Here is a 27,298-nt window from a genome sequence, read left to right as displayed (position 1 = left end):
ACTCATTTTACTTTTTGTACCGTAGAGCAGCAGCCCCCAACCTTTTTCTCCCCGTGGCCTGTTAAAGCTCTTCCTATTTTCTCACGGAGTGGGGGAGGCATGACAATGTGTTATGAAAGGCACTTTCCAAGCTTTTCCTGAAGCTTGGAAAAGATCAAGAAAACGCATTTCAGTAACAGCCTGACCGACATTCACATTGATTAGGTTTCTTTGCTATAACCTGCTGCGACTCGGACCTGGAGGAAGACCAGCTAAATCGGAGGACATTGAGAAGCCACCCTTCAAAATCTGGACACGCGGCATACTCACCGTGAGCCGCCAGCTATATGTGGGAGATGGTGATTTGTTTTACTTGGTTTTACATGCAACCCTTGTGTATTTGATTTTCACCAATTGTTCCGCCAATATAATTTCTATTTCCACATTGCAATTGAAGTTATCTTTTGCAAGATTGTGATTTCCGAGGTGACCCAAAACGCAAAAAAAAAAAAGAAGAGAAGAGGAATCTCGGCGGAGATAGTGTGATAAACTTATACTTCGAACGCTTCCATGTGAAATTTTCAAGTTTTGAAAGCCTTTGATCTGTAAATTACTGTTATTTTTGTCCTGCTTGACAATCTCCCAACAGTCCACTGGCCACCCATTGGCTCTGAACAACTCAGCATGTTTTTGTTTGTTTGTTTTTGTTCCCCAGAGTTTAGTTAAATCAACTTTGTTTTTTTCTGTAAATAAAAGAACAATTAAAGGGTTTCATTTGACAACAATTATTATTGTGAAAATGACCAGTATGTTGTGGAAGATTTTTTTTCTATGTAATTATAGGAAAGTAGCATTTTGTAGTATTTTGGTCAAGTATGTGGGGATGTAAGCATAGCCTAACATCAAATTATGGACATTAATGAGAAAATGTATTCTTTTATTACATACAGAGTTTGGATGTACAAGTGGATACAATTGCTAACATTTTACACTGAAATCTAGTAGGCAGTGTAGTTCTTCATTTGAGCCAAATGTACTTGTCTCCAATGTCTGCATTATAACCTTGAGAATATTTCTTCCCAGGCAGCTGTATTAAAAAACAAAAAAGAACAAAACATTATAGTGCGAGTAAGACAGCCGAAAATATGTGCAATGCTAAGCAGTACCGATCGAAAGGCGTAGTATTTGTCATGGTAGTCGTGTGCCCCAATTGTGATCTCAGGCAGAAACTTGGGTATGTGGGTCAACGTCGCCACCTTATCTTTGTCTTCAACCCTGAAAACAGCAAACATGCTTAGTGATTTTAATTATGCATCAAACTCCTGCCAATTACAATACACGATTCTACATCCTTCATATATAGACAAGTAACATATATAAAGTGGTACCTCTACTTCTAAAATGTATTGGTTTAATAAGTTTTTTTTAATAGGCATATTTTACACTGAATTACGATAATCAATTACACGATCATTAATACTATTACCCCCTAAAACCTTTACAAATTGTAAAACTATACCAATTTTGTATGAAATATGGATGCAATTGTATGTAGAGTATGTCACAAAGTTGAGTACACCCCACTCATTTCTGCATTTTTTCATACTATTTTCTCATGGAACAACACTGAAGAAATGACATTTTGATACAATGTAAAGTTTGGTAGTGCTTGCATATTAACAGAAATGTATTGTATTTTCAAAACAACTCAACACAGCAGGGAAATGTCTGAAATGCTGTCAACTAAAGTGAGTACTCCACAAGTGAAAATTTCAAAAGGAGTCCAGAACAGGGACCAATAAGGCATTTCCGTTCCCTGTGTAATGCGACTAGTTAGTGTAACAAGGTGTCAGGCATGATTGGGGTGCAGATGTATTACATTTGGTATTGTTACGCATACTGTTCACTGGAAGTTCTACATGGCACCGCATGGCAAAGAACTCTCTGAGTATCTGGGGAAAAATTATTTATCAAGCTACATAATGATGGCCTAGGCTCTAAGAAGATTGGTAACAACTTGAAATTGAACTGTAGCATGGTGGCTAACACCAAACAAAACATTTGAGTAACGAGGATAGGGGTCAGTCTGTCAGTGCTCAGATCATTTGCCACACATTGCAGACTATGGTCTGCATAGTTGTTGTCCTAGAAAATAAGCCTTTTCTAAAAACGATGTCCAAGGAAGCCCATATACGGTTTGCTGAAGACTAGCAGACAAAAAACATCGATTACTGGAACCAGTACTTGGTCTGTTTAAACCAAGATAAGCCTGTTAGGCTCAGATGGTGTGGCAGCAAGTAGTAGATGAAAAGTACAAAGACAAGCAATGGTGGACCATCAGGGCCTGCAGAGGGTGACCAACACAGCCCAAAAGATCATCAACTGCCCCCTACTTACCCTGTCCAGCTTCTACAAATCCTGGTGCCTTAGAATGGCAGAGAGCATTATATTATATTACGCATCCCGGCTTCCACCACTTCAACCTGCTGCCTTCTAGAAGGAGCTACAGAGCCATAACTGCCAAGCCAGACTCAAGGACAGTTTCTTCCCAAGAGCTGTCACCATACTGAACTCTGCACCTAGAACCTAATCAAGACTTATTACTACTATTTATACTACTTATTTATTTTGACAACTTATTTATCTATTACTATTTAGTGATTTATTTATCTATTACTATTTAGTGATTTATTTATCTATTACTATTTAGTGATTTATTTATCTATTACTATTTAGTGATTTATTTATCTATTACTATTTAGTGATTTATTTATCTATTACTATTTAGTGATTTATTTATCTATTACTATTTAGTGATTTATTTATCTATTACTATTTTGTTATTTATTTATCTATTACCATTTAGTGATTTATTTATCTATTACTATTTAGTGATTTATTTATCTATTACTATTTAGTGATTTATTTATCTATTACTATTTAGTGATTTATTTATCTATTACTATTTAGTGATTTATTTATCTATTACTATTTAGTGATTTATTTATCTATTACTATTTAGTAATTTATTTATCTATTACTATTTATAGATTAATTTATCATTGCTATATATTATCTGTGTTTTTTGTTTGTTGTGGAGTCCATAGACTCTGGTGTACGCTCAAAAAATTGCCGCTGAATAAAAGCAATTCAACTCCAATCAATGTATGCATCTTGGAACAGTAATTTGTCTATCAAACCATATCCCAACCTGAAAATTTAGTTTGTAGTACAATTCTTAAGTAGAGGTACCAGTATACAGAGATAAATTCACCTATTCGCAAAAGATCCTTTTTATACACAATGTTCATTTTAAAGTATCAGACCGGAGAAGTATTTCATTAATTCAAGACAAACAGCAGCTTAGTGGAAAATTCCCAATTACTCTAAATTTTGCTTTTTTCATTTGGACATGAGTCCGGTCAACAGAAGGGTTTCACTGTATTTGCAGTTTCACATTAAAGCTCTCACAGCATTCTCATGTGATGGTAGGTGACATCATCCTGTTCCAGCCATGGCCCTTTTTCAAACTTCAAATACTCGATGTCTTCTGCCACCTGACGTGCAAAAAAAAATCAAATTAAACATACAATCAAAACATGTATTTTTGCTATTGGATCATCATTGATTTTATCCATATGTATCACTCTACAGGTCTGGCACGCATGTTTGATTAGAGCAGTGCTTCGCGTGTATATTTTTTATGACTTACCAAGATAGAAGAAAACATCGCCCCCACCCCACAAAAAAGGAAACATTTAAAAAATTGTAATTGGTTTTGTGTTGTGACAAACAGTATCCGTGAATTACACATACTCTAAGGCAGGGGTGTCAAACTCATTTCGCATCGTGGGCCACATACGGCCTAGGGAGATGTCAAGTGGGCCGGACCATCAAAAGTATACCATGCTCTGCTATAAATAACCAAAATATCATGTCTTTCCTTTGTTTTGGTGTAAAAAAGCACAAGAATATTAGGAAAATATTGAAATGTAATGAACAATCCTTTTACAAAACACTTCATGAAACACCTCATATTTCCTTAGACAAATGTGGAATTTACTTTTATCATTCACAAATATGCATTGCAATTGATCCCTCTACTCTGATGGAAAGAGTGCGCCCCTTAGCGAATTAAAAATATTAATTCCATGTCTTTTATGCATTTTTTCCACTTTCAAATTATCCTGTGGGCCTGATCGAACCTTCTTGGGGGCCGGTTCCGGCCCGCGGGCCGTATGTTTGACACCCCTGCTCTAAGGTGTGTAATTTTACCCTCTCAATATCCTGTGCTTGGGTAGCATCATACACCAGCAGCTCAGACTTCTCACTGAAAGGGAAAAAGGCAAAAATTTTAGTCGACTGCAAATATACAGTAAGTAAAGCCTCAATTTCTTTATCCATTTTAAAAGTCCATTGTCAGCCGTAAAAAAATACTAAATCAGTTCTTTGTCTGTGGCCAGGTGCCAGAGCTCAGTAACCTGTAGGTTAATTAAACTGAGGCTGCTGAAACGTTTACAAACAGAATAAACCATGTTGCCAGCCACTAGAGAAAAAAAATTGAATTGAATCTCAAATAGGTCCTGAAAAAACTAGAAACAAGATTATTCGTTGATTCTTCAATCAATGGAGACACCTGAATACGAAACAAAGCCCATGAATACTAAAATTGCAGATTTTTCCACAAAGAGGTGACGTACATTTGAGTTTTCCTATATAATTTTCATGTACGGTAAACTCCTCATCTCATCTCATTTTCTGAATCGCTTTATCCTCACTAGGGTCACGGGAGGTGCTGGAGCCTATCCCAGCTGACTCTGGGCCAGAGGCGGGGGCACCCTGAATCGGTGGCCTGCTGATCGCAGGGCACAAGGAGACAAACAACCATTCACGCTCACACTCATACCTAGGGGAAATTTAGAGTGTCCAATCAGCCTACCCCAAATGTCTTTGGAATGTGGGAGGAAACCGGAGAAAAACCCACGCAACCCTGGGAGAACATGAAAACTTTACACAGAAAGGTCCGAACCTGGATTTGAATCCAGGTCCCCCACTGTGAGGCCGACGCGCTTACCACTAAGCCGCCGGGCTTATGGTAAACAGATTTTTGTAAATATGAACGAAGTTGGCAAACTCATGCTACATGCATGAGGGGCTATTGAGTTTGAGTTTGATTTTTTAATAAGGCAGCGCTCCCCAAACTTTTTCTCACTGTGGACCGGTAAAGCTCTTCCTATTTTCTCGCAGAACCGGCGTATGCAGAGGGTGACAACTTAAGACAGAAGTGTGGAGGTGGAGGGCGCTGTATGTTCCATGGACGACGTCCACGACCAATGTTCCCTCTAATTTTTTGTGTGTCTGGGCAGAAAGACAACCTCCCTGAGCACACCGAGTACCAGTGTGAGCAACATCATCATTGCTCGCTATGGGCACACACCAGTATCACACCTGCCATAAGCAGGTGCATTACTACACATAAATCATTTAGTAATAATAAAATGTAATGATTAATATATATGAATGGGCGGCCCGGCGGATGAGTGGTTCGCGCGTCAGCCTCACAGCTCTGGGGTCCTGGGTTCAAATCCAGGTCGGTCCACCTGTGTTGAATTTGCATATTCTCCCTGGGCCTGCGTGGATTTTCTCTGAGTACTCTGTTTTCCTCCCACATCCCAAAAAGATGCATTGTAGGCTGATTGGACACTCTAAAATTGCCCCTAGGTATGGGTCTGAGTGTGCATGGCTGTCCGTCTCCTTGTGCCCTGCGATCGGCTGGCCGGCGATACAGGGTGTCCCCCGCCCCTGGCCCAAAGTCAGCAGGGATAGGCTCCAGCACCCCCCGCGAGCGATAACGTGGATGTTAGGTTTATTATGGAATATTTTATGTGTTGTAAGCATTTTAAATAAGTAATAAGGCTATAAACCAATTCATGGGACCATGGACATTTTTCCTCCACATCGTCTCCTCAAGGCCCCAGAGCTCGAGGACACATTGTTTTCGGACACTTTTCGGCAGAACCCAACGAGACTGTTTTGACGGGACTCCAGCAGCAGATTTGAAAATACGGCTTTGTTTACATTATAATCCTGCTTGGTTTACTTTAGAATGCTTTGTTTACATTATAATGATATAATAATAATAATAATAATCGGACATAGGCCCCTGTTGTAGTTATCACAACACAAAAAGCCTACTTGTCATCACACGCAGAAACTGCGTGTGACGAAATTGATGGTGCTTCTCCATAAGCTACGTTTACTCGGCAAAAGACCTAAATCTAGTACGGACTTGTAATTGGCATTCTGCTATTGTGGATACAGGTCGCTTACCTCTCGCTTACCTCTCACTGTCTTCCACTTACCTTACTTCAGTCAGCTAGTAGGAGGCAGATCACCACCCAAACCTCTTTTTATATTACCGCAGAAGGGAATGTGTGTTATGTTACCGCAAGTTTAGATGTCTGATGGATGTGGTCCAGCCCGCGGGCCGTATGTTTGACACCCCTGGTCTAGATATTCTGTCCATAAAAGTCATGAACACAATTGGTGATTCTTCTGCTGCCTGTTTCCTAGCAACTGAGACATGGCGCCAAACAGACCAGAAACTTCAGAAACTCTCCAGCCCCTTCCAAGGACTACAAAATGGGTGGGCACTCTGAGGTCTGTTTTGTGCGTGAGCACAAACAATAGCCAAAACCAGTACGCCCACCCGAAGGTGAAGGGAGGTTACCCTCTCGTCTACCAGGTTGAACCCCAATATACACTGGGGCAAAAGTATTTAGTCAACCACCAATTGTGCAAGGTAACCTACTTGAAAAGATTACAGAGGCCTGTAGTTGTCAACATGGGTAAACCTCAACCATGAGGAAGAATGTGGGGAAAAAAACCCTGAAAATTACATTGTTTGATTTTTAAAGAGTTTATTTGCAAATCATGGTGGAAAATAAGTATTTGGTCAATACCAAAAGTTCTTCTTAATACTTTATGTACCCTTTGTTGGCAATAACAGAGGCCAAACGTTTTCTGTAACTCTTCACAAGCTTTTCACACACCTGCTGGTATTTTAGCCCATTCCTCCATGCAGATCTCCTCTAGAGTAGTGATGTTTTGGGGCTGTCGTTGGGCAACACAGACTTTCAACTCCCTCCACAGATTTTCTATGGAGTTGAGATCTGGAAACTGGCCAGGCCACTCCAGGACCTTGAAATGCTTCTTATGAAGGCACTCCTTTGTTTCCCTGGCTGTGTATTTGGGATCATTGTCATGCGGAAAGACGCAGCCACGTCTCATCTTCAATGTCCTTGCTGATGGAAGGATATTTTCACTCAAAATCTCTCGATACATGGCCCCATTCATTCTTTCATTTACACAGATCAGTCGTCCTGGTACCTTTGCAGAAAAACAGCCCCAAAGCATGACGTTTCCACCCCCATGCTTCACAGTGGGTATGGTGTTCGTCGGATGCAATTCAGTATTCTTTGTCCTCCAAACACGAGAACCTGTGTTTCTACCAAAAACTTCTATTTTGGTTTCATCTGACCATAACACATTCTCCAAGTCCTCTTCTGGATCATCGAAATGCTCTCTACTGAACCGCAGATGGGCCTGGATGTGTACTGGCTTCAGCAGGGGGACACGTCTGGCAGTGCAGGATTTGAGTCCCTGGCGGTGCATTGTGTTACTGATAGTAGCCTTTGTTACTATGGTCCGAGCTCTCTGTAGGTCATTCACTAGGTCCCCCCAGTGTGGTTCTGGGATTTTTGCTCGCTGTTCTTGTTATCATTTTGACGCCACGGGGTGAGATATTGCATGGAGCCCCAGATCGAGGGAGATTATCAGTGGTCTTATGTCTTCCATTTTCTAATAATTGATCCCACAGTTGATTTCTTTACACCAGGCATTTTACCTATTGAAGATTCAGTCTTCCCAGCCTGGTGCATGTCTACAATTTTGTCTCTGGTGTCCTTCGATAGCTCTTTGGTCTTGGCCATCGTGGAGTTTGGAGTGTGAGACACTGAGGTTGTGGACAGGTGTCTTTTATACCGATAGAGTTAAAACAGATGATATTAATACAGGTAATGAGTGGAGATCTCGTTAGAAGTTAGACCTCTTTGACAGCATGTAATCTTGCTTGTTTGTAGGTGACCAAACACTTATTTTCCACTCTAATTTGGAAATCAATTCTTTAAAAATTAAATGTGATTTTCAGTTTTACCCCCCACATTCTGTCTTTCATGGTTGAGGTTTACCCATGTTGACAAATACAGGCATCTCTAATCTTTTCAAGTAGGAGAACTTGCACAATCGGTGGTTGACTAAATACTTATTTGCCCCACTGTACAGGCACAAAGCAGGGGGCAATAAGTACGCCCACACTTACTTGTTGCCTCTCACCGTCGGCGGCTCCAGAGTGGGACCACAGCCTGAGCTGTGAGTAGAAGTGAGCCTGACTACATCAAGTCAGACCTCCTGAATATCACACACTAGCTTGGGCTCCTTCCCGACCAGAGAGGTAATATTCTATGTCCCAAAAGCCAGCCTCTGTAGCTGGGGATCGGATCAAAGACCATGGACCTGTCCTTTGGCTTGCCACCCAACTGCCTATGCACCCAACCTTGACCTCTGCTACTGGTGGTGAGCCCATGAGAAGCAGAACACATCGCCTTCTCGGGCTGTGCCCTGCCGGGCCCTCGTGTGTATAGGACCATCAAACCAGGTGATTGTCATCGTGCCCCATCTCCAGAGTGGTGCCCCGGTACGGCCAGGCAAGGCAAGCAAAAATGCAGCTCATTGTTGGGACTTGTCATAGGATCTGGTAGCCTCGGTATTTCATCTGTTTTTTGCAGATGATGTAGTTCTGTTGGGTCCATCAGGCCATAATTTTCAAGTCTCACTGGAGCAATTTGCAACCAAATGTGGAGCAATCAGGATGAGAATCAGCATCTCCAAATTCGAGGCCATGGTCCTCAGTCGGTAAGAGTGGCATGACCTTTCCTGGTAAAAAATGAGGTCCTTCGACAAGTAAAGGAGAGGGAGATCGATATTAGATTAGATTAACCTTGATTCATCCCGGATTCGGGAAATTCAGTTTGTAGCAGTAGCAAGCAGACACAGGAAGAGACAATGACTAGATAAAGCTGGAACCACACACAGGAAGCCCAGACAAGGTTAGGACCTTCTGCAGACTGAGGCTGAAGTTGAAAATATGCAGAATCACTCTTCCTCAAATAAGATGATCCCCACAGTCCCTCAGTAGTCTGGGGCTAATCATCAGGACTGATAGCCTTCCTGGCCTCAGTGGTTTCAAAAAATGTCCAAGACTAGCATAAAGAAATTAAGCTAATAAAACAATGACTGCCTCACACACGTGATGGGTGGAGTCGTAAAGGACGTGAAAAAATTAAAGTAAAAGGCATAGTAAAATACAAAGGAAGAGTGCCCGGACACTTCGTCGCCCGGACACTTCGTCGCCCGGACACTTCGTCGCCCGGACACTTCGTCGCCCGGACACTTCGTCGCCCGGACACTTCGTCGCCCGGACACTTCGTCGCCCGGACACTTCGTCGCCCGGACACTTCGTCGCCCGGACACTTCGCCTAACCTTAACCACTATTAAAGACAAAGGAAATCCATATTCTTTATTAAAGACATTAAAACAGCAAAAACTCGCTCGACAACACAAACACATTAACATTTGGGCATGTGCGTACTAAATGGGCTTGTTTCTAAACACACTACGCACGAAACGGTTCCTCGGGGGGCACTGAGTGACTCCACTAAATTACTATTAACTGTTTGGTTTTTAATCGCGAATTGATGTGGCTATGATTCTGACTGGATGCTGATATCTGTTATGAAGTATGCCAAAAATACTGCATCTCTGACTTTGATATAGACGCACACGTTTGATTCTAAATCAAGCAATCTATTGTCCTTTCAAAGAACAAATTCTATTGACTCTATTAATAGGAGCGAATGGGCCTGTTCTTACAAGTGACAACGTCTAGCTCCGTTGCCTCACAACGCGCATCGGAAATCTAGTCTGTATACACGATACCTATGGGAATACCAAGCAAAAAAAAAGAAGGAAGATGAGTAAGAATGTGAATTTCCTTTGTCTTTTTAATAAAATAATTGTATTTATTGCCTTTTATTTTAAAAATGGAGCGCTCAATGTAGGAACTGTTTCGTGCGTAGTTTTTAGAGATGAGCCCATTTAGTACGCACACGCCCAAATGTTAAGGTGTTTGTGTTGTCGAGGGAGTTTTTGCTGTTTTATGTACTTTAATAAAGAATGTGAATTTCCTTTGTCTTCTTTAACAGTGGTTAAGGTCAGTGGATAAGGTTAGGCGAAGTGTCTAGCGATGAAGTGTCCGGCGACGAATTGACCGTTGACCAAGTGTCCGGTCGACGAACTGTCCGGCAACGAAGCGTCGAACGAACCGTCCGGTCACGAAGGAAAGTATTAAGAAATATTAAAATTTAATTTTAAAAAAAGATAGAAAAGCTGTAAAAACAAAGAAATGAGTAAGAGCGGGCGGAGCTACTGCCACCGGCTGCCACTTGAGCGGCACCATCTTGGTTGCAGTAGCAAGAACAGATACAGACAGAAAAAGACATTGTAGAGCTAGATAAAACTGGAACAACACACAGGAAGTCTTCCACAAGGTGGGGATCTTCTGCAGACTGAGACTGAGGTTGAAAATATGCAGAATCACTCTTCCAAGCTTATCCGCAGTCCCTCAGTACTCTGGAGCTGAACAATCAACAGTAAGAGTACAACAATCCCGATACTACATTTCCGGCCTGGTAAGCGGACAGCTCTTCCATTTTATCGGGGAGTGATCTCACTTTCCCCATAATAATAGATGGAATGATTGGTCTGAAGTGTCGCTTCTTCTCCCACTTTTGTCCAGGCCACCGAATGCCGCCCGAAGGCGCCATCTTGGAATGTGGACATTGCATCGGTCTATCATGGTGAAGAAGTAGCTGAGGCTGTAGGTTGTAACCGAAAGAAAAATACCCAGGATACAAGCGACTGAAATAAATTTCTTCCGCAGGGTTTCTGGGCTTTCCCTTATAGATAGGGTATGAAGCTCGGTCTACCAGGGTGGGATCAGTGTAAAGCCGCTACTCCACCACATCGAGGGGCGGCGTCTCAGAGTGCTTGATGGAGGTCTCCCTGGTGGGGTCTTTCCTGGTATATCCCATTAAGAGGAGGCCACAGCGCCTGCCCAAGCTGTCTCCCGACTGGCCCAGGAACACTTTGGGATCCTCCCGGAAGAGACGGGTTAAGTGGCTAGGGAAAGGGTAGTCTGGGCTTTCCTGCTGAAGCTGCTGCCCCACAACCCAACCTCGGACAAGTGGAACAAAATGACTGAATTAATATATTGATCTGGTTGCAGTACAATATTTGGCCACCAATTATCCATAGGGTTCCTTTAGCTTTGCATAACATTCTTTAACCAATTTTGTCATCAAAATAAAATTAGTCATAAAAACTACATTAAAAAGCCAGGAAAAATGTGTTTCCCACCTGATTTCGGGCAGAAAAGACTTCTTGTAGCTGTCTTCGATGCTCTTCAGATATGCCAAAGGTACATTCTGAAGGTAAGACTAAAACATTAAGTAAAAATAAAGACATTAGATATTAAATCAATACAATCCAGAAGATTACATTTTACCCAGAAAATTAATTGTTGTTGTGTGTTGTGGCATGGTTGTTGATTGCCATGATAAATAAAAATAAAAATATGAAAAATAAATAATAATTATTTCAAAATGTGGAATATTACGTTCACTTTATTTAACAATGTTATACTATGTCAGTGGCAATGTGTTAACTCTGCAGGCTGGATGTAACGATTTTGACTTTGCCAAAAGACAGTGGAAAAATGTTACTGTTTACTAATATTATTTTAAATGAATTTATTTTAGGTAAAAAAAATATAAAATAAAAATTACTCCAGCATGTACATTCATTAGGTCAAGTGAGGGAGCAGGCTCGGCTAGCTCTAAATGTGGACAGCCTGTGTTCAACAATCAGCTCTATGCGCAGAAGAAGGCGGGACATCCGGCAACCATTTAACGGATGCTTGGCTATTTCTGGCAATATTAGCCTGTCAACACAACCAGAAAAAAAGAATGTAACATCAAGAACAGAACAACAACCACTTATGGTCACAATAATGTTCAGATATTCTAATGAAGCTCCATGAGGCATTTACACTTTCAGTCAACTTAAAATACAGTGACACTTCATAATGCTTTATTCCAAGACAACATCTCGGTCATAATGGAACTTAGATTATTTTCCATCATGGCATAAATCACTTATAAATAAATAACAATGTGAGTTGTGACCACTATGAAACAGTATTAGAAATGAGAATTTGCTCTACTTGTGGTAAGGTTGATGACCATCACTATGATTGATATAAAAGTGAATTAGACATGATTGATTTTGTTCTTTTTTCAGACATGACCTGCGAGTCAGGGGATTTCGGGTAAAGGACAGACCTAAAGTCATTGAAAATTAAAAGAGTAAATGTCTACAAGTCGTTGTATTTGTAATTACCATATTTACTTACGGGTTTATATTTTAACAGTCGACCGCAAGATCTTCAATCAGTCTTAACTACAGTGATGTGCTGACATGCTAAACGCTATGGTCAGAGCACATTTAACTTTGCGCCCTGAGTGAACAATAGCAGACAAGTACCGTATTTTCACACCTATCGGGCGCACTTAAGTCTAAAATTTTCTCTAAAATGGTCGATGCGGCCAAACAGTCGGTGCGTTTTGTCTGTGCACTAAACTCAATTTTTGTATGGCCCTGACCGCTTGAGTGACTGGCTTTATTTCTTGCCAGCACGCAACTTATTGCGATTAACCCAGCGTACGTTCACGCTAAAAATAGCCTCCCCACGCATTCCAAGCATTACGGTAAATCCATTCAAAACATCCCAGGGGAGTGGCAAGGCATTTGACTTTGTGTGCTTGCAGTGCTTTTAACCCTCAAAAACACTATCAATACTTAAAGAAATAGCATATCAGAGCTTTATACAGAGGAAATGCCAGGCGTGAATGAGACCACAACGCGGGTGTGAACGCTTGGAAAATGGACTGAAGGCAGGGGTCGAACGCAATTTAACAGCTTTGCTAACGGATTGCAAACGGATCGCCAACATTGTAGTTCGGGCAGCCAGCGCCGCACGAGTTACGTGACAATTTGGAATGAATTTTCGATGGCGATATAACAGCGAGGAGAATCAAAGGTTTGGGAGTGATACATGTCGCAAGTTACAATGGATTATGGATGACTGGGCTCAAGTGTCGGCCAGCACTGTTGTTCGAGCTATTGTGAAAGCTGGAATCAAGTTCCGGGAATACACAACATGTTGAACGCCGAACTATTTTTATCAAATACAGAAGATGAGGAGTTTGACGGTTTTGTAGATATTTAACTGCTTTAACTTCTATTAACTTGTGTACCTTTTACCTCAACAAAGCTCTATCAAACTTAGTTTTGCTCGTGCTGTCTTTAAAAAACACGCTAGCAGCTAGCCTAACATAGGCTTGCAGCTAGCATAACATACGCTAGTGGCTAGCATAACAGGTACACTAGTGGCTAGCCTAACATATACTAACCTAGTGTCATGCTAGCGCTTTATCCGACAAGTCGCCCTATGTATTGACAAAAAACAGAAAATATACCTGCAAATGAGAGTGCGCCCTATCAGACGGTGCGTTTTATAGGTTGTGTTGACGGGTACAACTCAAGCTAATAAAGTGAGCCGAAAATAGCCAACTATCTTTGAAATCTTGGATGTAAGTCATGCCATCTACTGTGCATAGACTCCATGCCTGTACATAGGGGGAAATAGGGAGTACAGCCTAACGTGCAGGTCCTGTAACAGAATATAATATGAGTTATTTATTTAATTTTGGGATAGTTTAGGAAGTAGGTGCTGTACAACTAAGGTTTCAATATTTTTACTTAATAACATCTAAAACTGTGCTAAGAACTTCATGATCAGGAATGATTTCTGATCATAAGTTGGAAGAGGGAATGAGTGAAAGAGTGAATCACACCTTGCCGCTTTGAAGCAGGTTCTTCTGTACTTCCTCAATGGGAATGTCCACATAGATGACAAGGTGTGGAGGCAGGAACTCGCAGATGCTATTATGTTTGATTTCATTATAGTGCTGCACACCTATGAGTGGAAAGGTTGTGTTGTCTACACGAGAATGTGGTATATGTTAGAATGACATCAAGAACAAAGCAGTGCTTACATTCTTTCCTGATGTAGCCCTGTTTAAACATGGCATCCAGAAACACCATATCGCTGAAGGGTGAACGTTCCAGGATGACACCTTGGCCTTTAAAAACAGAGTTATTTGCTTAAGTGTGAAAGAACAAAATTACAGTTACCGTATTTACTCGCATACAAGTCGCCTTTGTCGGACAAAATAAATGACTGAATCAAGGATACGGCTTACATGCGCATAAAAAATACGACATGCACAAAACTGCAAGTTGACGACGCCATGACACTATGACGTCACGACGCAATCGAGTGCGGCCGAACGGTCATTTATTGCAAAATAGAGAAAAGATAAACAGATAAAAATCTAAACTTAATTTATTTTGACATCTATGAATGAAATTCAAGAAAAAAAACATGCGTATCTTGCATAAAATGTGAAAAAACTCCCGTTCCCGTCACTGCTCGCTCGGGGCACAGCCATCTTACCTAGGTCCTGGGGCAGCCATCTTAACTAGGGCGCTGCCATCTAAACCTAGTTAAACGTGCTCTGACTGGCCAGACGCAAGTAGCCTTGATTATGAAATAAAACAAAATTTCATTTAGATTTTTTTTCGTTTTATTTCTTGTTCGAAAGTGACAACTATTGGAGCAATATGAACCATCGAAAGAATTGAGATATTTTGACATTAGAAGCAATATGGCTGCCACAACATTTTAAACTTCTGGTAACAAAATTTTATTTTCTGAAATTAGAAAGTATCAGGTTCTCATCAAAATAGACTTATTTCTTTTTTCATATTGAACAAATATATATTTTGCACTCACAAAGACAGGCATATTAACTTTTTCCCTTCAAAGTAACACATTCGTATAAAAATCATGAACAAGGAGGTGAAAATTGGGAATCAGGGGGTGGCTTATACGCGATATATTGTAAAATTCTAAAATTTTAAGGCAATTTTAAGGGTGTGGCTTGTATGCGAGTGAATACGGTATGTGGATATCTGGGAACCTGTAGTAAGAAGATGTTCAACTGCGTCTGAGTACTGCAGCAGGCGCATGTTGTACATCCACACCCGCAGCCTGTATGCATTTCCATCAGTGGCTTTCGGGTTAGTGTAAAACTTCTCCAGGCTGCACATCCCATTGAAGTCGACTGGGAGGGGCTCCTTATTTCCAGACATCTTGTCCAAGTAGAAGGTGTCAGCTTCGGGCATGTAGAGCATCCCTGAGGAAAACACACCTAATGTTAGTCAATTGGGGCAAAGAAAACAAATTTCTATTCCATTTATACAGAACTATATTTTGTTGTGGATAAAAAATAACAACACAAGTATAGAGGCACTGTGGTGGTAATGAGATAGTAAATTTAGTCTAGTAAACCCAACAAAATTAGCAAGGTCGTGAATTCCTCAAAAAAAAAAATAGTTCCTATATTGCCCAACCTTAAACGCTAAAGTACAGGGTAAATGTGGTCTAAAATAAGGGATTCGTTCGCTATAGTGGCTTCTTTTTTCAAGTTGTAACTGAAATTCACCAATTTTCTCCCAAACAATATATGGAGCCATTCCCAGCACAGGATGATGCCTCGACATACGAGGAATTTGAGATACGAGTAAAATTTCGAACAAATATTTATCTTGAGATACGAGACAAATTTTGATATACGAGCATACAGCGGACGCGAGAGGCTGCTCATAAGAATATCATGGCCCTGGTTTCTCTTTTCTTCCATAAAATTTACCGCATCTTCTCAAAATTCTGACCAGCTAGTTGAAAAATAGTGCGGCACCCTCTAATTGAACGGCACTACAGGGGAAAGTTTGAAAAATAGAATGGCAGGCCGTTGAAATAGAGGTTTTACGGTGTATATACAGTGGTACCTCGACATACGAGCACCCCGACATATGAGCAATTCGAGATACGAGTAAAATTTCGAGCAAATAATTATCTCGAGATACGAGACAAATTTCGATATAAGAGCAGACAGCGGACGCGAGATGCTGCTCATAAGAACATCATGGGCACTGTCTCTCCCCCCGCAACTCCATCGTGTAATGTGTCTGGTCGCAACTCCCTCTTTGTAATGTCTCTGCGAGCACTGGGCGGAGCATTGCATTTTTTCAGTGGTTTTTTTTTACCATTAGTCATTGCGAGGTGATCGCTAATACAGAGTTATATATGCTACTTCTCGTTGGCAAGTGGTCATGCGTTATCCAATTGTGAGGACATTTGTGTGCATCATTTTGGGAATATTTTGAAGGGAATACAAAAGCAAACATCTAGGTTGCATGTGAAAGTCAGTGTGGAGGCGGGGGGAAAAGAGCCAACCCGGAAGAACGATCTCAAAATGTCAAACAAAATTAGAATTAAGGTTAGGTTTAGGTTCGATTAAACTTATTTTTGAGTGTCTGCATCGTAATAAAAGTTCATTTAAATTTGTTTATGTTACGTTACGAGGGCTTTTCCGTGCAAAAGATGGATAACATGAGAAAATAAAGCCGTTTTTAAAAACCTTCGTTACTATGCCACTCTCGTTACTATGCCACTTTTGCTTGGTTCCGACGGGTGGCATAGTGGTGAGATTTGACTGTATTTCAATTAATGTAAAAACATGATAATAACAGTTTTATTTAAATTGTCCTATGTTATTTTTATTTTTTACATTTTATATCGATTTTGCGTGAAATGCATTCACTCTGGAAAAACTCCGGAAGTGGGACAAGGGTACTCCTTAAATTGGGTCGACAGAGGTTAGCACTTCTGCCCTAGTTATGAGTGTGAGTGTGAATGGTTGCCCATCTCCATGTGCCCTACGATCGGCTGGCCATCGATTTAGGGTGTCCCCCCGCCTCTGGCCCGGAGTCAGCGGGGATAGGCTTCAGCACCCCCTGCGACCCTAATGAGGATAAAGCGGTTCAGAAAATGAATGAATGAAAAAAAGTTAATCCAACTTTTTTTGTAAATGGCCATTTGAGGTAAATTTACTCTTTCTTCTTTAGGCTGAAAATAGTCTGCTTGCCAATGGTGATGTCTTCAGTTGATTATTTTATTTATTTCATATTGCAACTTTTGGTTTGAAGGCAAATCTATGAAAATAAAGACGCCTGTCAAAATTTCTGCAGGTTTTATTCTTTACTTTTTATAGTGTAAGGAGGAAGTCGTCTTAACTTCATTGCACAACAGAACAACAAATATACTAAAAATCATCATATTTCATATTCTCTTTTATTATAAAGTAAGGTAACATAGTTAATTTCATATTTGAATAAGGAGAAAAAGTAATTTATTAACTCATTCACAGAAGTTTGAAGTTTCAAATTTCAAACCAAAGAATGTGATAGCTATTGTGATAATCATTGATAGACTGATTTTTTTATTTTTATTATTATTTTTTTAATCGTGATAAACAAATGTGTCATATCGCCCAGCTCTAACTCTGTGTCATTTGAAAATTGATTTCATGGTCTGAAACTTGTGTGCGTAACACCATAAGACCGGATATTCTTATCCCCAAGTTGGCCAACCTGGGGCTCCTACCTTCCACATGCTCCTGGATTGAGTAATTTCTGATCTACCGACCCCAGCACGTGAAGCTGGGTTGGCACCTCTCTCATCTGCCCGAGCGCTCAGCACCGGCTCGCCCCAAGGCTGTGTGCTGAATCCACTACTCTATGCGCTCTACACACACGACAGCAGACCCATGCACTCTGAGAACATCATAGTGAAATTTGCGGACGATATAACAGTGGTGGGAAGGATCACGGGGGAGAATAAGATGGCCTAAAAAGATGAGGTCCTTAGACTCAGCGAGTGGTGCGCAACTTGGTGCTGAACATCTCCAAAACCAGAGAACTCATCTTGGACTTCTGACACCCCTGTATATTAATGGTGAATATGTGGAGCAAGTAGAGACTTTCAAATTCCTAGGAGTCCACATCTCTGCTGATCTCACTTGGGCGGCAAACACCACAGCACTCATCAAGAAGGCACAGCAGAGGCTACATTTCCTGAGATTACTCAGAAAGGATCAACTGAACACCAACCTGCAGAGGGTGATCAATACAGCCCAAAAATACATCTAACCTTATAGTAAACTTAATTCTAATTTTGTTTTAAATTTTGATTCATTTCTTCCCCGGGTTGGCTCTATTTGCCCCGTCTCCACCCTGACTTTCAGATGCAACCTATCGAGGGGTGTTTGCTTTTGTATTCCCTTCAAAATATTTATTCTGAAAATGATGCACACAAATGTCCTCACAATAGGATAACGCACGACCACTTGCCAAGGAGAGGTAGTATATACGCCATTCGCATTGACTAACGGGGGGAAAAAAACGGAAAAAATGCAACGCTCAGCCCAGTGCTCGAAAAGACATTACACGAGGGAGTTGCGGGGAGAGAGACAGTGCCCATGATGTTCTTATGGGCAGGCTCTCGCTTCCGCTGTCTGCTCGTATATTAAAATTTGTCTCGTATCTCAAGATAAATATTTGCTCAAAATTTTACTCTCAAATTGCTCGTATGTTGGGGCACTCGTATATCGAGGTACCACTGTACTTATTATGTTGACCACTTATTTATCTATTACTATCTAGTGATTATTTATTTATCATTACTATACATTGATATTCTGTGTTTGCTTGTTTGTTGTCGCGTCCATAGACGCAGCAAGTGGTGCGACTTAGCGCTGAACGTCTCCAAAACTCCTGGTCTGCAGACGGAACAAGCCTGCTCCGCTCTGCTGACCTCACTTGGACTACTTATTTATTTACTTCTTATTTATTGATCATTTATTTGTCTGTTTGTTGTTATTTGTGCAGTACGTGGTGAAAGCTTTATATCTCATAAAAGCATTCAATTCTATTCCATTCAATACAGACACTCCTCAACTTACGAACGCAATTGGTTCCGAGCGATTGTTCATAAGTTGAATTTGTTTGTAAGTTGATTTAGTGCTATATTTTGTATTATAATTTATGTTTAAGGCCTATATAAGTATATTGAAGGTTTATATAAGTGCATTTGTATGTTTAAGGCTTGTATAAGTAACACGCATTGGTTTGTACTGAAAAAAAAAACATTTAATAAAATGGAGAGAATATGTACAGTACTGTAGAGAGAGAGATAGATTTATGTATTAGAAACTGGCCAGAAGAAGCGACCTAATGACGATTGCACAGTTTTCTTCTTTTTTTCATCATAAATGATGCAGTAGCACTGTATGGCATCATTCAATTGATTTGCAAACTTTGTGCAACGTTCAATATTTGGGTCCTGCTGCTCGATCTTTCTGTTTATAAATGGTACTGAATGTGCAACGCTCACCACTTTCTGACGCGCATCAAGCTTCGTTATTATTGCCACTCGTTTCAAATGAAATGGCTTGCCTCTTCCTTGCAACTCCCTCAATAGAAGCCTTTAGCTTTTTACCAACCATATTCAATATTGGATGCATGAGATATTTAATGATACAAATGAAAAAGGTTCTTTGCACACTGGAGATACATTCACGCACTTCCGCATTGCAACGAAGAAGGTAGATGCTGGGTGAGCTGAGCTCTCACAGCGCCAGGCGTCGGTATTAGCGGCGGAAAGAAGTACTACTCCGAAAAAGACGCGAAATACAAAATTGGACTTGCGAACATTTTTGGACTTAAACGCAATTTGCAGACATGTTCGTATGTACCGTTGTTCGTAAGTTGAATGTTCGTAAGTAGGGGAGCGTCTGTATATAGATATATACAGTCATACCTCTACTTACAAATGCATCTAGGTACAAAATTTTCAGGTAACGAAACCTTTTAATATGCAAATGAGTGCCTCTAGATACAAAAATAGATCCAAGTTACAAAATCCCCCAAAAAGTAAATGCATTTCCTTATCCGTTATTTTATTTTGAAAATATTGTCGCGGATGCATTGAGTCTCACTTTAGAACCTCGCTACACACTACTGGGCTCTCATTGGCTGTCTCACAACAACCACTATCTATGTTTCAAGATTCTCTCTTACATACCTGTCAGCCTCGGCTAAATGTTCTCCTTATTAACGATTGAAATTCCCCTTATTAACCGTGAAAAACCGAACAAATGCAACGCGGTACATATTTACAAATACAGTGGTACCTCGAGATACGAGCTTAATCCGTTCCGGGACTGAGCTCGTATGACAAGATTCTCGTAACTCGAGCGGAAGTTTCCCATTGAAATGAATGGGAAACAAATTAATTCGTTCCAACTCTCACCAAAAACAGGATATTGGATTGAAAAAAATGTTTTATTTCTTATAATTCGCCATATATTGACAAAGTAATAAATAACGAGTGGTTTGATAGTAATAAAATGTGTTTAATAGAAGTAAAATTAGACGCATTTCGCGGAGGGGAAGGGAACGACATACACACGGAGGGGGGGGGGCTGTTCGGGGGGGCTTTATCCACGGCAGGGGTCCCCAAACTTTTTCCTGTGAGGGCCACATAACTTTTCCCTTCTCTGATGGGGGGCCGGTGTCAGTTTGTAATAGAAAAAGTGTGACGATGGTAGGGAAGCTTAAAAAATTTATTGTTTTCAAGAAAGCCACACATAACCAAATAACCCTTTACAGGTTCTTTAAAGAAAAAAAGTCAGGAAACAAATAATAACACTATTAATGAAATAAATAATAACTAAATAACTCTCTCTGGGTTCTTCATAGAAAAAAAAAGCCATGGAACATTAACTTTCTGTTGTGCCATGCACAATCTTCTCCCTTTGTTCTGAAGTTTATGCACGACACCACAACCGTCATTACAGAATCCCACATCAACATTTTGCAGCACAGTGCTTGCTGGTGAATTCGGCAGTGGACTCGTAGCGGGGCGGTGAGACCCCTTTTTTCCAACTCCCGGTTCATGCGTCCCATTATTAGACCGCGAGTTTCGCCCACCATGCTAGGAGCCCCGTCAGTCATGATGCTAGCTAGCTTTAACCAGTCCAGGTCCAACTTCTCCATGATTTGGCACACTTTGTAAAAAATATCCTCTCCCGTTGTAGTCCCTTTGAGACTTTGGAGGGCTGCCAGATCCTCGCAAATCTCAAAGTTTGCGCTAACTCCACGAATAAAAATGAGCAGTTGTGCTGTGTCTTGCACGTCCGTGCTTTCATCCAGTGCTAATGAAAAAAAGTCAAATTCTTTCGTCTTCTGCTGCAGCTGGGCATATACATTACTCCCGATTTCTTCAACGCGTCTGGTCATTGTACTCACCGACAGACTTACGGCATTAAATGCATCTTTCTTCTCGGGACACACTTCCTCCACGACAACATCCATACATTTCTTAAAAAACTCTCCGTCAGTGAAAGGCTTACCGTTGCTTGGTATCAGTTTAGCAACCCGAAAGCTGGCCCGAACGGATGCCTGGTTCAGCTGAGCTTGGCGTAGAAATGTAGTCTGCTGAGATAATAGTCCAACTTTTAGCTTTAAGAGTTTGTCTGCTCGTATTTGGCCTTGCACGCTGTTGTACTTGTCTTTGTGACGGGATTCATAGTGCCGGCGAAGATTGTATTCTTTGAATACTGCCACCGTCTCTTGACAGATGAGACAAACAGCCTTTTCTTTGCATTGAACAAAATAATAATCGTTTGTCCACTGCAGGTTAAATACCCTGCATTCTGAATCAATTTTTCTCTTAACTAACCTTTTCGCCATTATTCCGTTCTCAAACAGGTTCAGGTTGCACAGTTTTTATATGCTTGAATAGCATCGCAATAGCGATGGCCCCAGGGCTCCGCCCTCACCTGCGATCGTCCAGATGTCTCGCTAACATTCTGCTCGCGCATGCAACGGTGGAAGTGCCCCATGCATCAAAGGGAACCACTCTCCCCGCGCGTGTCACCAAAGAAGCAATGCGAAGGCCCGCTTCACTGGGATGATTTGTTGGCTCAGCAGGGGTGCAATGAACCAAACACAAGATTAAAACGTCCCAGTCTTCAAGGCCAAATAGGAAAAAAAACCGATAGCGTCTCTGGTATTGTTCAGAGGGCCGGTCCAAATGTGCCGGCGGGCCGTATCCGGCCCGCGGGCCGTAGTTTGGTGACCCCTGATCCACGGCAACAATGCACTCTTTAACGAACAAACAAATTTAAATTAACTTGGATAACTATATACAGACACTCAACGTTTAATGTAACTTCAAACAAAACTAAATTTTAAATTTGTTGTAATCTTTTTTACTTTACGTAGTTCTACGGGTTGACACCACCTGGCCGCTCCGCCAAAGTCTTCAAAACGAACGCATCAAGAGTTGTTTGTTTTTGTCTACCCTTCAAAATATTTCGATAATGTCGCATACAAATGTCATCACAATAGGATAACGCACGACCACTTGCCAACGAGAAATAGTCTTTAAAGAACGATCGCAGGACCTTCTTTCCTTAGAAAGAATAACAGGAAATACAATAGTTGAGCTTACCCACGTATTGATTGTGGGTAATGAAGTTTTATTCTGAGAAAGGTTGCCATTGCCTATGGGTGTTGTGTGCACGAGTATACTTCATTACCCAGAAAGCCCTCTTTTTGCCCGCGCGTTGTACGTTTCCTGGTCGTATGAGAAACTCGTCTGAATTAATCGTTCCGTGCTCGTAGATATTGTTATACACGAAAGATATGCAAAAAAGACCTGGCTTGGTCGCATCACGAAATTTTGATCGCATGACGGGCGAATTATTCGATCGAAATTTCCCTCGTAAGACGAGAATTTTGTATGACGAGGTACCACTGTACACACACACGTTCATTCATTCATTAATTTTCTGAACCGCTGTATCCTCACTATAAAAGTCTGAAATGTACTACAAAGTGGCTGGCTTTCTGCGGTGCACGGCTCAAAGGGGAATGCGCGTGCGAACATCATGTCCTCTCCAACTTGGCTGAATGTGATAAAAAACGTACAATTGCAACGCGGCACATATTTGCGCACACACGCACGTAAAAGTCTAAAATGTACTACAAAGGGGACGGCTTTCTGACGCTGTCGGGTCAAAGGAAAATGTGCGTGCACATATCATGCTTCAACACGGATAGCAAAAAGTTTTCCCCGTGCAGGTAATGGCAGTAGCGTCCATCGCTGCACTTCCTGCTGCTTGAAGCATGCCGTCCCATTGGTTGTGAGAAAAGAGGATGCTCGGGCTTCTAGCTTGAATTTCTCATTATGTCCCTTTTCATGCCTACAAACACTATTCATTCAGAACCCTAATTTCTGATACTACACGCATCGGTGCAGAAACTCAGGTTCAGCACGAAGGTACTAATACTAATTACAACCTTTAAAGGAAGCAGGACGCAAGCGAACAGAGCCAAAACAGTTAAATGTATCTATGCTAAATGTAACACCCATAGTCTTTGCTGTTGTGATCATATCAAGACAGTACATACCTAGTTTGTTAGCCAGCTTCTGTGCCAATGCTCCTTTTCCTGATGCTAAATTGGCATCCACTGAAATAATCTTGCTGGATGGTTTCAATCGAGGCGTGGTCCTCTCTCCCAGCATGTAGGCCCACCAACCGTACTCCAGCCTTCTTGCAGCTGTCATGTGCAGGGACACCTTGGATGACAAAGGTATAGCCCATATTTCATCAAGCTGCTGAGTGCATTTCTCTCTCACCTTGAGTCTTTGAAAATATCCCAGTTGTAAAGGAACACACAAAATATGGCAACACAACTTCCCAAGGAGGAGGATCCTCGGTCAACAGCATAAAGCAGGGTCCGCCTTTAACGGAGAACGCATCCTAGAAGGATCCAGACCACGGTTGCCAGATTGGTCGTATTACCCCTTCATCTGGTGAATTTTCAAAGACTTGGGTCATGAAAGAATTTTGCACGGCAACGCGCTCGTAATATAACAAAGAAATTTTAATGAACTTGGATTACAATGCAGACACACAAAAATAAGTTTAATCTAACCTTACACTAAACTTAATTCTAATTTTGTTTTAAATGTTGATACCTTTCTTCTCCCGGGTTGGCTTTATTTGCCTCGCCTCCACCCTGACTTTCAGATGCAACCTATTAAGGGTTGTTTGCTTTTGTATTCCCTCCAAAATATTCTGAAAATTATGCACACAAATGTCCTCACAATAGGATAACGCACGACCACTTGCCAACGAGAAGTAGTATGTACTGCTCGTATTAGCGATCGCTCCGCCATTCGCGCTGACTAACGGGGAAAAACACTGAAAAAAATGCAACGCTCTGCTCAGTGCTTGTAGAGACATTACATGAGGGAGTTGCAAACAGAAAGACAGTGCCTAGCATGTTCTTATGAGCAGCCTCTCGCGTCCGCTGTATGCTCGTTTATCAAAATTTGTCTCGAGTCTTAAGATAAATATTTGCCCGAAACTTTACTCGTATCTCAAATTGTTCGTATGTCGGGGCACTCGTATGTCGGGGCACTCGTATGTCGAGGCGTCGCTGTACTCTAATTTGGCATCACAATTGCAACATCCCTGCGAACTGAATGTAGTTTCTTCTTCATAAGTACAAATTCAACAAAAAAATCTGAAATTACATAACATTAAAATGCGTCAGACTGTATTTTTTCGTTTAATTTATTCTGCATTCTGTTGAGTTTCAAACCAATTTCCTGTGACAACCTTGTGCTGCTTTCACCAACCATTAGAAATATTTTCCCAGAATATAAATATTGTCAAAATTGTACTTAAACTGTTACTTCTATTGCTAAATTTTAACTTTTAATCCATCATAAATATGATTTATAATTATACATTCTAAAATAATAATCTTTATAGAATCTTTTTTAAACATAGACGGCAGCTAAAACTATACTTTTATTTTGTTCAGAACATCACATTAAAATAAGGGGTGTTCCATTTATTTAAAATATTAAATTGGTTGGAAAGGCATTTTAATATGTTATACAATATCTACATTTTAGGAATCTTTTCAAAAAACTGACATCGGAGCATGCTGCTTTGAACAAGTCTGTGTCAATACATCATATTTGAAAAAAAAAAACTGTGGAATTGATCTATAATCCTTATAAAGCATGATTTATGAGTGTGTGAGTGTGTGTATGTTAAGATTCTCTCGCTACATTTTTCCAAACCGTGCAATGTAGAGAGGTTGATTTTTTTAATGTTGGTCAGAAATGGCTGTCGGATCCTAATAGACGAGTGATTTAATTTCTTCACCTTCTAAGTGTTTGAACTCAACTTTTATTTGTTAAAGCTGAAAGCAGAGTTGATGTATGAATCGTTGTTTTTACATGATGTGCCCTAAATGCACAAATGCTGATTGGTCGTAACGAAGGACGCCTTTCCATCAGCGAGTTTCCCGGTGCTCCCCGAAACATTTTCCCCCTGTCGTTATGGGAAGATTTGACGAGACACGATGCTGCTGGCTGCGCTGACCCAATTTATTTGTAAGGTACAACGCCTTTCCACTTCATTTGCTAACGTCATTTTCGGAAGAATTTCCGCCAGCGAGTTTCTCGGTGCTCCCCGGAACACTCTTTTTTCTGTCGTGACGGGAGTTATAAAACATCCACCCATCCATAAATCACACTATCTATTCTATAATCCTTATAAAGCGTGATATATGGATGGATGGATGTGTGGGTGCACCTGGAAACCACGCTGGAGTGCTTCCGCTTAGTCATTTCTGCTTGAAGTTAGTTGCATGAACTAGGCAACAGCACCACCATTGTGTGAGTTATTTTCGTCATATTTTCACTTTGGTTTACAATGTTTTACCAAAAATAACCCCCAAACATTGCTTAAATAGGTAAAATTCGTCAGACTTTCTTTAGAAATTGACCATCAGTTTTCCTTACTTTTTCCTAAAGGGCATACTCCTACATCTGTATATTTTATACATTCCTTTTTGCATACTTTACATACGTTTCCACCGTCACTTTTCACCATCTCATCTCATTTTCTGAAGCACTTTTATCCTCATTAGGGTCATGGGGGTGCTGGAGCCAATCCCAGCTGTCTCCGGGCCTGAATCGGTGGCCAGCCGATCGCAGGGCACAAGGAGACGGACAACCATGCACACACACACTCATACCAAGGGGCAATTTAGAGTGTCAATCAGCCTATCGTGCATGTTTTTGGAATGTGGTAGGAAACCAGAGTACCTGGAGGAAACCCACGCAGGCCCGAGGAGAGCATCCAAACTCCACACAGCTGGATTTGAACCCAGGACCCCAGAACTGTGCAGAACACTAACCACTCGCCCCAACGGGCCGCCCACTTTACACCAATTATGCCAAAAAATATCGAGTTGGGAAAGGCGTAAACAATTGAAGCACACCAAGATGGCAGCACAATTCCACATTCTGTCTCTCATGGTTGAGGTTTACCCATGTTGAAAACAATTACAGGCCTCTCTAATCTTTTCAAGTAGGATAACTTGCACAATTGGTGGTTGACTAAATACTTACTTGCCCCACTGTATATAACATGGCCATGAATGCATCGAAATGCAAAAAAAAATGGATGAAAAGGCGTTACTTTTTAGTATTTTAGACTTTATTAGTAAAAAAAAAGTAATAATAATAATAATAAATGAGGGTACCAGAACAATATTGTATTCGGAAAGTAGCTGAGGAACACATTTATTTTACCAGGTCTGTATAAAAATAACACAGTTAACGACTTAATAGGCTTCGTTGTACTTATAAGCACCAGCAATAATAGAAGTTCAGACTTCAAATAGCATTTTGACAACATTTTATGTTGTGACGATGATTTTGTTTTTACAGTCTATAGTGCTACTGGATAGACAAGTATAAGCCAGGATGCTAGCTTAGCATGTCCTTGTAACAGCGGACGCCAGCAAGAACCAGTGTTAGTGCATTTTGTGTCAGTACCTTCTGAAGAGCATTTGCCGTTTTCATAGCCTTGGCCACCGATGGGAAAAACAACTGGATCGCCCGCAGGGTCATGATCAAGTGTATTCCAGAACGCCTACGACCTGACCCCAACAGTAAAACAGAGCTAAATCGTCAATGATTGACGTCACGAAAAAGGGGCCTAACACAAGTTGTGT

The 27,298-nt window shown here is 40.9% G+C and overlaps 1 protein-coding gene across 1 annotated transcript; it reads right to left on the bottom strand.

The window, feature by feature from the left end:
- Window positions 1-899: 899 nt before the first annotated feature.
- Window positions 900-27,298, bottom strand: ndufa10 (NADH:ubiquinone oxidoreductase subunit A10). The gene is made up of 10 exons (XM_077616570.1): window positions 27,120-27,298; window positions 23,663-23,831; window positions 15,262-15,477; window positions 14,275-14,361; window positions 14,074-14,195; window positions 11,516-11,595; window positions 4,255-4,309; window positions 3,451-3,536; window positions 1,146-1,254; window positions 900-1,066 (listed from the first exon to the last, which is right to left on the bottom strand). Exons 1-10 carry the CDS (start codon window positions 27,192-27,194, stop codon window positions 998-1,000), a joined length of 1,068 nt encoding a protein of 355 aa, XP_077472696.1. The 5' UTR covers window positions 27,195-27,298; the 3' UTR covers window positions 900-997.

The sequence above is a fragment of the Stigmatopora argus genome, chromosome 13, assembly GCF_051989625.1.
Source record: "Stigmatopora argus isolate UIUO_Sarg chromosome 13, RoL_Sarg_1.0, whole genome shotgun sequence".
Taxonomy (NCBI): Eukaryota; Metazoa; Chordata; class Actinopteri; order Syngnathiformes; family Syngnathidae; genus Stigmatopora; species Stigmatopora argus.
The sequence above is the reverse complement of the archived record's forward strand: the minus strand, read 5'-3'. Positions and strand labels throughout refer to the sequence as shown.